The sequence below is a fragment of the Pyrgilauda ruficollis genome, unplaced genomic scaffold (assembly GCF_017590135.1).
Source record: "Pyrgilauda ruficollis isolate IOZ18807 unplaced genomic scaffold, ASM1759013v1 scaffold143, whole genome shotgun sequence".
Classification (NCBI taxonomy): Eukaryota; Metazoa; Chordata; class Aves; order Passeriformes; family Passeridae; genus Pyrgilauda; species Pyrgilauda ruficollis.
Window position 1 is genome coordinate 277065 of NW_024512877.1, and position 11093 is coordinate 288157.

Sequence of the window (11093 nt, forward strand, 5' to 3'; positions counted from 1 at the left end):
TGGATGGGCTTTAAGGTCCCTCCAAGCCATCCCATCCTGTGATTCTCTGGAGGAGCTGGGAGTTAAACCCGCAGTGAAACATCGCTGCTCCACTGGATTTGGAATGGACACAACTCCACACCAAAGGCACCTGTGCCACGGGAAACACAGGGAGCATTTCCCAAACACACCTGGTGCCCGTAAATCCTCCCAGTGCCTTCTGCAGGAGGCTGAGCTGCTGCTGCCAGGCCAGGGGCCGAGGGGTGCTGCAGAAAGCAGGGGTGCTTACCTTGACACTGAGAAAGGGGCTCCTGCAGAGCGCGTTCCGGGCCACGTCCCCCTGGCTGCTCCTTGTCATTCTGTCAGCCTGGCAGAGATAAACCACTCAGCACAACGCTCACGGGCCCCCATTCCCCCCTGCTCAGCAGGAAAAACCCTGTCGGGCTCTGCAAACACCCCCACAGCAGGCACACGGCCTCTCAAGCCATCACTAATTGTTCCTGGCTGTCCTTTGCTCGGAGCTCTTTAATTCTGCACAGCAACGAAGCAGCGTGCAAAATGTCAAAGCCCAGAGGCCTGGGAGGTGAAACGCTGCTCAGCAGAGCCGAGGACAATATTGTGCAACATTTCTGGGGTCGGTGCGACGCCCTTCTCCGCGGCCTGGGTGACGGGGCACCCTCACAGCTGGCAGCAAGCACCGGGAGGGCAGCTGGCAAAGCTGGCGGCTGTGCTGCCATCCAGAGGCTCCGCAGCTGCTGGAGAAACGGGAACCCAAGGGTGGCAGGGAGCCGCACAAATGGGTTTCCAGAGGGATCCCACGGGCTGCAGAAGCCCAGAAGCTCAAGGGGATGCCAGGTGCTGGCCCTGCCCTGCCCAGGACCCAGCCCTGCCTCCCTGCGGAGGGAGCATCCAGGCTCGGGGCCAGCACAGGGGCTCAGCCAGCCCTTCCCATGCCTCGCTGTGCTGGATTAGAGCCCTGCTTCCCTGTGCACCCCAGTCACCCGCGGCGTTTCTGCATCTCCACCTCTCTCTCGGACCCCCAGCCATCCCCTAAACGCGCCCATGCAGAGAAATTCCAGCCCCTGGGAAGCCCGCAGCCCCTGGGAAGCCCGCAGCCTCCTTCCCTCCTCGCTCCGCTCCTCCCCGGGGACCGCGATGTCTTTGTTGGGTTTCAGCAGCCAGGCTTCCTGCTCAGGAAGCTGCATTGTTCGGAGGCACGCTAGAGCCATTAGGCTTTAACTTGTTGTTCAGCACATTCTAATAGATGTTTTCATCTCCGCAGCAAATGGGGTGAAAGGCTTCCCATTATTATCGTGCGCAATTCTGTTTCCCCCATGATGAGAAGCAAAGGAGCGAGGACCCGCAGGCTCAAACAAATTAACAAATGCAGGGGTTGATGTAACTTCTAGCAGGAGGGGTTTGCCTTCACTGTGGCGTTTATAAACCCCGAGAGGTAAATTCCAGACGGGACCTGCGTGAGTTCCGAGCGCCACAGCAACTTCTGCAACAAGCAGCTGCTGCCCTCAGCCCATTCCGAGAGATATTGCTGTAACAAATCCAGGATGGGATCAATACAGCGGATTTGATCGTAAATGGAAGCGGGCAGGAGAACCTCCCCGGCCCCTGGAGGGTTCAGCACCTGCTTGGCTCCAGCCCCGATGAATTATTGACAGCCCTGGGCTTGCTGCTGCAGCCCCTCGCATGCTCGGGGGTAGAAAAAGGGTGGAACACCAAAGGCAGGAAACCCAAAGGAGCCTGGATTGCCAGGGATGGGAGTGCTCTGGGGCTGGAAGCAGGCTCCATGTCCTGGTTAACGTGTTAATGACTTTGTCCCTCATTAGACCTGCAGACCACAAATGCAGCGGTGTGCAGCAGCACCCTGTCATCCTTTCCACGCTCTCCTTCAAATGTGTGGAGGAGGGAGGGCAGGCGGGGGTCAGCAGAGTTCTCAAACACCGCAGGGTTTGCCAGCAGATCAAAGTGAGGATAAACCCCTGCCCTCGGATCCCGCCCATCTCACCCAGCCCTCCCTTAGGAAGGAAACTAAACAGAAAAGTACTTTGATCCAGCAGAGAGGACATCAAATAAAAAGGGAGATAAGACTTAACTGATTTAAAAAAAAATAAAATAAAAGGATGGGTGGATGGATGGATGGATGGATGGTTGTTCAGAGTGTTGCAGGTCCATCAGCTGCTGTTGTTCCTTCAGCTACAGGTGCAGGATTTGTCTTCAAAGCCCAGTTTTCTTCCCACTTCTGTGCTGGGTCACTGCATCCCTCAGAAAGGCCAGGCATGGCAATCCCCGGGTGCAGCAGGCATAGGGAGCTGAGCTCAGTCTCACATCAAGTGATGTCACTGAAATTCTGCCAGGAATCCCAGCCTCACCTGCCTGGCACTCCTCCCTGCTCCCAGGGGACAGTGACTGCAGGGAGCTGCAGGCTGGGGATAACCCCCATCTGGGCAGAGAATCTCTTGGGTCAGGAGGGACCTCAAAACTCACCCAGTGCCAGCCCTGCCATGCCAGGGACACCTTCCACTGTCCCAAGCCCTATCCAGCCTGGCCTTGGACACTTCCAGGGATCCAGGGGCAGCCACAGGGAGGAATTCCTTCCCCAGATCCCACCTAACGCTGCCCTCTGGCAGTGGGAAGCCTTTCCCCTGTCACTGCCTAGATCTGAGACAATCTCCCAAACCATTTGCAGCACTAATTGAGATGCTCCACTTGTCCCCAGGCTGCCTCTTCTCTGACACCAGGGCAGCAGAAATGCCCCAAACCCCGCGTGGGAGCTGCACCACGGTGCTGGCTGTGCCAGCAGGGTCTGGGCTGGGTGCTCAGCACCCTGTCCCATTCCCAAGGCCGTTTCTCCACCCAAAGCCTTCATCACCAGCTGCTCCCCTTGGCTGGGCAAGGAGAGGCACACGCTGGGCTCAGCAGAGCGTGAGTAAATAACAGCCAATGTAACACAGCAAATTAAACCCCAGCAGGGGAACGAAATGCCAGCAAATATTCTGGAATCTGTCTTCCTTCTGCTGAACAATTTTGCCTCCCTGTCAGCGAGGCTGGAAGGGTGTGTATTTATGAGCGTGCCTGGGGTAAAGGGGAAGCTGGCCCAGAAAATGTGGGTGCAAAGATGCTTTATAACACAACAGAAGGGAAAGGCAGTGGATACACAGCATGGAAAAAGACAGGGAATAAAAAGGGATGCAGAGATGTGCCCGAGAGCTGTTTCTGTCTTGCACCATGCGGCAAAAAGAAAGTGAAAATTAGATGGGCCCAGCTCACTGACTCTGTGTAATGAGAAATGGGCCACAGATGACAGAAAATTACAAGAAGTTAGAAGAGGAAAACGTTACTGGAGGTTAAAAATTAGAGGAAAAAGGAAAACTGGTGTTGAAACACATGACCTGCAAGCACAGGCAATGAGGGAGAGGCTCCAGCCCTGCCCTGGTACCCCTCTGCTTTGGGAGTGATGGAACCCTGCTCCCCAAGTGTGAGCTGAGGTTTCCCAGAGCTCCCTGCCTCTCCCTGGCACCCCCTGCCAGGGCTGGAGCCCTTCCTGGAGGATCCCCACCTGCTCCGGCACTGCAGGATGTGGGGAATGAGCTGGAGCTCACCTGGCAGCACCAAACCAGAGATGGGGACTCTTGTGTCACTGCTGTGGATGGGGCAGCCACAGCTGCTCTGGGCACCCTGTGCCAGGGCCTGCCCACCCTCACAGCCAGGAATTCCTTCCTAATATCCCATTCATCCCTGCAGTAGGAGCCATTCCCTGTGTCCTGCCCCTCCATGCCTTGTCCCCAGTCCCTCTCCAGCTCTCCTGGAGCCCCTTCAGGCCCTGCCAGGGCTCTGAGCTCTCCCTGGAGCCTTCTCCTCTCCAGGTGAGCACCCCCAGCTCTCCCAGCCTGGCTCCAGCCTGGAGCAGCTCCGGGGCCTCCTCTGGGCTCTCTCCAGCAGCTCCAGGTGCTGCTGCTGTGTCCCCAGGGCTGGGGCAGCTCTGCACGTGGGGTCTCACCTGGGCTCAGGGCAGAACCCCCCCTTCCTGCTGTCCAGGCTGGGGGATCTGCCCAGGGTTGAGAGTTTCTGAGCTGGTTTATGTCCAGCCTGTCAGCCACCAGCAGCCCCAAATCCTCCTCCTAGGGCTGCTCTCCATCCATCCATCCATCATCATCCATCATCCATCCATCCATCCATCCATCCATCCATCCATCCATCCATCATCCATCCATCCATCCATCCATCCCACCTGGGGTGTCTTTTCCTCCCCAGGGGAAGCGTCCTGGAGCAGCCGTGGCTCTCAGAGGAGAGGGAGGGGACTCCAGAGCCTCTGGCTCAGGGAGATGGCTCTGGAGTTACATAAGCAGCCAGGATGGAATTGCGTAATTCCATGAATCATCAGCTTGGCTTTGCTTCCAAAGACTGCCCAGGGCTGTGGAGCTGTCGGGGTCTGCAGCCCCCCCAGGATCCCTCCTCACCCTCTGCTCCTGCGGCTTCCCAGGCTCTCGTGGGGTGCATCCCCCCTGCACCAGCAGCACCCCTAAACTGCTCCTGGCCCCGTTCCTCCCCGTCACCTGCGGGTTTGTGTGTGGCTCGAGGGTTTGTGAGGTTTGCCAAACCGGGATCTCCCAGCTTTGCTCCTTCTCTCCACGGTTTTATGCAGTATTTTGAGTACAAAAGTCACCCCTGTGTTCTGGAAGGAGGCACATGCTGCACAGCCAACCCCGGGCCTGGGAGGGACAGATGTGGCTGTGCTGCAGGAAAGCCTTGTCATGTGTCCTCGGTGGGATTTTCTATTTTAGCACCCCCTCCTCTGTGTCTGGCAGGGAAACTCTTCCTGCCTCAAGCAGCTCCAGCCCCTGGATGGGAGTTAAAGTGCTGAAGGAAGGATGAAGAGCCTGATTCCATCAGGAATCTGCTCTTCCACAGGCTGCAGGCAGTGCTTGGCCCTATGCACAAACACCTGCCAAGAGAAGCCTGAAGGGAAGTGATCCCAAACCACAGCTTCCCCCATTTGGGGTTCACACACCATAAATACCTTCCTGATGTTTTTTCCCCTCTGTACTTCACTGTTGCTTGGACAGGAGTGAAAACTGAGAAAAACACAGATTTTCTGCTGAGTTCACCTGAAAGCTGTGAGAGCTTGCAGTGCAAGGAGCAGCTGGAGGAAACGGGCAGAGCCAGAGTGGCTCCAGGGACACAGACACCTCTGGTGAGAAAAATGAACTTTTTGAAGGGGAAGCTGTTGCAAAACAAGGAGCAAGAGCCTCTGCAATGGCCCTGTGCCTCAAACACACATCCTGAGTGGAAACCCCAGCAGCTCCCTGGAGCTGAGACCTCCTGGAGCAAACCAGAACTTGTTTGCTATTTATTATCTGTAATTTCTGACAAAAAAAGTCCCAACAAACCCAGATCCTCCATCTGCACTCATGGTCTGCCCAGGACCACAGACCTGCTCCTCACACCGAGTATTCCATGAGGAGCATCTGCACCCCAATCCTGAACATTTATTTCCAAGGGACATTCCAGGGCAGCTCTTTACCCCCTCCACTCTAACCTAGGGATCACCAACCAGAGCATCCCCAAATTTTGGAGGTGGCCAGTAAAACTTGCTTCACCAGGAGGTGGGAATGATGCTGGCCACCTGTAAGCAGCAGGGGTGGATGGATGGATGGATGGATGGATGGATGGATGGATGGATGGATGGATGGAGGAAGGAGCAGGAGCAGGGAAATGCTGCTGCCAAGAAAGGGAACTGAGTAGAGCTTAGGAGAAGTGAGAAAATTCCTTAGCCAGCAAGAGAGGAGCTGGCTGTGAACAGCAGAGGAAACACTGCGGGTGGGACAGACCTGGTGACATTTCTGGGTGCTGATGGACAAGGAGCAAGTGCTGGAGTGAAGCCTCAGCCCAGAGCAGCTGGTGGGGGCTGGAGCTGGCACAGGAAAAGGAGGAAACGCTGGTATTTTGGGCAGCAGGGGGAACCACCCAATGTCCTTCTTCCATTGTTTAACACCGGTGGACTGCACTGTTATCTGTACACTTGGAGAGACTGAGAGAGTCCAGTGAAAATGGAGATTATCTTCTGGAGTGCCCAGACCTGCAGCTGGAGACACAGCTGGCCCAGCCGAGCTGCCTGACAGCAACAAGCCCTTTCCTGCATCCCTGGGCGTGATCTTGTCCTGGGGTTTCTCCAGCCACTCACTCACTCTCAGTTTTCCCTGGATGGCGCCTCAGAGCCTTGTGGTGTTCCAATCATGTCTCAAGCCAGGAATTCCCCTCACCGCCCGCTCTGCCTCCCACGCTGCCTCCACTTCCTTGGAAAATCACCTTTCCAAAGGCTGGGGTGCCAGTGGCAGGTGCTGAGGGGGGAATGGAGCTCCCCCAAACCCACACGCAGCCACATCCTGGCTCAAGACAGTCAATATTTAATCTACCTCCAGCCAGGGCACATGTGGCAGGTCCAGGGCAGAGCACCACAGAGCAGCACTCCCAGGGGAGCACTGGGAGCAGACTGGGAGCCAGGAGCCACCGAGGAACCGGGGCTGGGATCTAGCTGTGACCAGACCAAGGTCCCCAGAGAGCCCCAGGCTGCTGCAGGGAAGGGAGGAGGCCAAGCAGCCCTGCAGGGCTCGGGGCTTTGGGTGAGGCATTGCAGAGCCTGGAAATGCCACCTGTGCCCAGCAGGATGGCTGGGAAACACTGGGAAACTGGGAAAGCAGGAGGGGACTCGAGGAGGAAGGAGAGCGAGTTGTAAAACAAGCACACAACAATAACTAGCAGGGGGCTGGCAGGCAAAGGGCTCTCACAGCCACCTTGGGGCCAGGGGCTCCTCAGGAGCCCCTCAGGAGCCTTCTGAGGGAATTGGCCAAAGCAGGGAGGAGCTCTGGATGTGTCTGTGCTTCCAAGGCAGGGGGAGAACCTCACTTGGGCTGCACAGCTCAACAATCACAGGAGGGTTTGGGTTGCAGGGAGGTTAAAGCCCACCCAGTGCCACCCCCTGCCATGGCAGGGACACCTCCCACTGTCCCAGGCTGCTCCAAACCCCAGTGTCCAGCCTGGCCTGGAACACTGCCAGGGGTCCAGGGGTAGCCAGTGTTTTTTGGGACATGCAGTGCCATTCCCTGCTGACACAGGAGCTCCCCTCCAGGGGTATCCTTGCCCTTGGGTACCCATCTCCAGAGGTGGAATCAGAGCAGCAGCCCCACTCAGGAGGGGACAGGTGCCCACCCCACCCCTGCAGACCAGTCCCCTTGTCCCCATGCCCAGCAGGGACACCCCAGCTGCCACCTGACAGAGGCAGCAGGTGTGGCCAGCCTCACCCCAAACCTACAATCCGTGCTCCGGGGAGGACAGGCTGTTCCCACGGCTGGCTCCCAGGGGATGTACCCACCCCGAAGGCTGGAAGGGACACAGCAGCTCCCTGTTTGCAGCAGCCAGCAGAAACCCAGCAGAAACCCAGCAGCCTGCTGCTCCCAGACCCCTGCAGCCAAGGAAAAGCTGGGCAGGAGCAGCTCAGCAGTGATCCCAGAGCCTTCCATGACTCTGGGGCTGCAGGATCAGTTCTCCTCCCTGCTGGAGAGGTCTGGCTCGGCCACGCTCCCTCTGGCAGCCAGGCACAGGTCAGCCCACGCCGCCTGGCATCTTCCCAACATCTGGGCTGCAAAGAGCCATTGCCCTTATCGGAGAAGTGAAAGCATGGGAGAAACCCACTGGGACAGCACTGGGAAAATGGGAAAATTCCCTGCAGCAGGGAGAAATAAGCGGGGCTGCCTCACTGGGGATAAAAAAGACGCTCAAATAACTAAGCACCAGCAGAGAGGGAGCGACAGAGCACACGTGCAGAGGCTGGCACGGAGCAGTGGTGGCACTCCTCGCTTTCCGCCAGCTGCTCCCAGCAGCAGGAAGTTCACCTTGGGCAGAGCCCTCCCGGCAGCGGAGCCGTCCTCGCTCCGTACTCACCGCTCGTCCCGGGGCTCTCCCGGCGCTCACCCCGCGGCCGCCAGCCAGCCCTTCCCTCTGGCAGCACGGCCGGGGCCATTCGCTCCTTTTCCTGCCGCTGGAGGTGGGGATGGCTGCCTGGAGGTGGGGCTTCGCCTGCACTTTTAAAAGCCGGAGCGCGCTCGACTTTTGCAATCGCTTTCAAGAGGGTTTCTTTTATTTCTGTGTTTTCCTTTTCCCGAAGCTGCAATCCCAGAAGGACAGAGCTGTGCGGTTTGCTGAGCCAGGGCTTTGCCAGCTGCTTTCCCAGTCCCAGTCCAAACTGGGCTTGGCTTTCCCTCCGTCCCCCGGCTCCAGTCCCCTCTCTCCTCCCTGCAAGGGTCCCATTCCTCCCGGCCAGTTTCCTTGGGTTCATTTTCTTGTTCAATTTGCTTCATCTGCAGGGTTTTTTTCTGTACATTTTGAAGCCTTGGTGTAATCCTGAGATTTGGGAAAGGGAAACTTTGTTTATCTAACCCTGGACTATTTATTTTCAAGGTCTCTCCAGCAGTCTCTTGCTCTGAGCACTGTGGCTTTTCCAGACAGGAACTGGAGAAGTTAACAAACAGCAGCACCATCCAACCCTGCCCTCTGGCAGTGGGAGCCATTCCCTGTGTCCTGTCCCTCCATGCCTTGTCCCCAGTCCCTCTCCAGCTCTCCTGGAGCCCCTTCAGGCCCTGCCAGGGCTCTGAGCTCTCCCTGGAGCCTTCTCCTCTCCAGGTGAGCACCCCAGCTCTGCCAGCAGACAGGTGCACAAACACAGGCAAGCTTTGCTAGGGCAAATTCTCACTTGGATTTCATAGATCTGCAGCTTGGAGAGCAGGAGAGCTGCAGAGTCCTGTCCAGGGGGATGTAAGGATGGAGGGAGAGCCCTTTGGTGAGTTCCCTGCTCTCCTTCCATCCCAGAAGCCACAAGAAGTTCCTGGCTATCCCAGCTCTGAGTGGGATATTTCCCCTCTCAGGGTGGTGGTGAGGCAGAGGAAGGCGCAGACCTTCCCCTTCTGGCATTTCTTGGGCTCTGAGGATGGGACAGCCCACAGGACACGCTGGGCAGAGGGATCTGATGTTTCCCAAGGGAGGATCATCTGTTTCCTGTGCACGAGCTCATTACAGAATAATTAAACAACCCCTTTATTAGCTCTGGCAGCACAGGAACGTTTGGCTGAGCAGGAGACAGCCACACCAGCGTGTCCCAGAGCGCTCTGCACCCGAGTGACCCCGAGCTGTGCTGCCACTGCAGAGGGAGGAAACCTCATCAGCTCCACCGCCTCTGCAGGGCTGCAGGAAGGCATTATTACATGGAAACAAATATTATTAATATTTTACAGCTGCACAGCTCCTTCCTGTGCACAGAGCATCCCCCGGGACCCCCGGAACGGGGGGATTTGGGGCTGGGAGGGCAGAGCTTGGCAGGGGCAGCGGCCCAGGGGAAGAGGAGAGTGTGCAGCTGCAGGGCAGCGTGAGGCAGACACCCCAAAGGGCCCCGACACGCCTGGAGAGCGGCAGGGACACGGGGATACCCAGGGAGGGAGAGGCAGGAATCTCCCGCTGCGGTGTTCCATGGAAGAAGAGCACCATCTAATGACTCCTCCTAAGCCCTCGTCCCGAGCTGCTCGGAGCTCCGAGCTGCTCCCGCTGCTGCTCCATCCCAGGCCAGGCGGTGCCCAGAGCACCGTGTCCCGCTGCTCCGTGTCCCAGCTCCGGGATGCTCCCAAGGGATGCTCATCCAGGCTGGGCAGGGCTTGGAGCCTCCTGGGACAGTGGAAGTGTCCCTGCCCGTGGCAGGGAGGAGCTGTACAACCCCCGAGCCCGCGGGGTGTTCGGGGCAGGGCAGTGCTTGTCCCGGTGCCTCTGGAGCGTGTCCTGCCTGCTGCTGCCGCTACCTGGCCGAGAGACTCCCCGCTGCTCCTTCAGCTTTCGGGACATGCGGGGCTCTGGCCTCCAGATATTGGGATGTGCAGCCCTGAGTGCCTCCCGAAGGGTAATTCCTATTGAAAGCAAGCAGGTGCTGGGTGAGGTGAGGGGGCTGAGTGCTCTGGAGGCTGTGTAGGAAGGAGTATTCCTTGGAACACTCGGGAGCAGTTCACGGGAAATGACAGCAGCACTTAGTGGTGCAAAGAGATTGCCAAATCTCACTTCTGAGATGAGAGATGTGCACAGATGAAGAAATCCAGGCTTCCAGCCTGGAAAATTAGGGATCCCACAACTGCCCAGGTTCTGCTGCTTATTCCAACTCCGCTCTTGGCTCAAGGCTTCAGCTGGGATTGGAAAGGAGCAGCTTTGTCCTGCGTGGGAAATGGGACCTGTGGCCACTTGTGGGGCTGGGGCTGATCCTCTTCTGCCTGCGGGGCTGGAAAAACCAGCTGGGTTAGGGCTGGGATTTCACATCTGGGCTCTGCTGATGCCTCACAGAGTGCCAGCCGAAAGCTGGATGCAAATGTTTGGGATTGTGCAGAAATTGTTTGCAGAGCTAGGATTTAAACTGGGGGGCTGATGGTAATCAGCTGCCTTGCTTCCATGAATTTTGGGGCTGCCTTCTGAATCCCTGCTTGGATCCTGCCCTTTAATGTCTGTATTTGTAATGCCTGCAGACGACAACAGGAAAGGGTCATCTGCTTTGGGGATTTCAATCAGAACCAAAGTGAATAATTTGTCCTCTCTGTTAATGAAAAATCCCAAATCACCACCAAAGGAAACAAGACCAGGATGTGTCAGAATCTGGAAACGGGAATTGGGAAATCACAGGATTTCCACAGCAAGAAGAGACTTTTCCATTACTAACAGGAAAAAAAAAAAAAGGGGAAAATATTGATTTTTTTTTTTTTTAATGACGATTTAATTTTTTTAATGCAAAAGTGGGTGCCCCATTTGTGGGAGTGCTCCCGGCCGGTTGGAGCAGCCTGGGCCGGTGGAAGGTGTCCCTGCCCGTCCCTTTCCAGCTCGGAACCGCAGATGGCAGCACGAGCCTGGAATTGCTGCCTCGCTGCTCCTGCGGGAGAGCACCGCCATCCAAACCTCTTCCTTAAAAACCCCGGGAAACCGAGCGGGAAACCAGTTTAAACTATTTGTACACAAACGGGGCAAAACAGAAGGCCAAGTGCCGCGTCCTGCATTTGGATGCCTCAAGGCGTTTAAGCACTTTC

The 11093-nt window shown here is 57.0% G+C and overlaps 1 protein-coding gene across 3 annotated transcripts in view; it reads right to left on the bottom strand.

The window, feature by feature from the left end:
* The window catches only part of SLCO2B1 (solute carrier organic anion transporter family member 2B1), a 31349-nt gene extending 23297 nt beyond the window's left edge, over positions 1 to 8052 (bottom strand). For 2 of the 3 annotated variants that reach the window (XR_005954581.1, XM_041460374.1), the window contains exons 1-2: positions 981 to 1189; positions 269 to 346 (exon numbers count right to left, since the gene is read on the bottom strand). Coding sequence is in view for 2 of the 3 variants with exons in the window: in XM_041460374.1 (XP_041316308.1) it covers positions 269 to 346; positions 981 to 1184 (282 nt within the window). In the remaining variant the exon portion in view is untranslated. Of the gene's footprint in view, positions 1 to 268; positions 347 to 980; positions 1190 to 7932 lie in introns of those variants that run through there. The other variant, XM_041460375.1, reaches the window with a different exon arrangement.
* Between the last annotated feature and the right edge of the window lie 3041 nt (positions 8053 to 11093).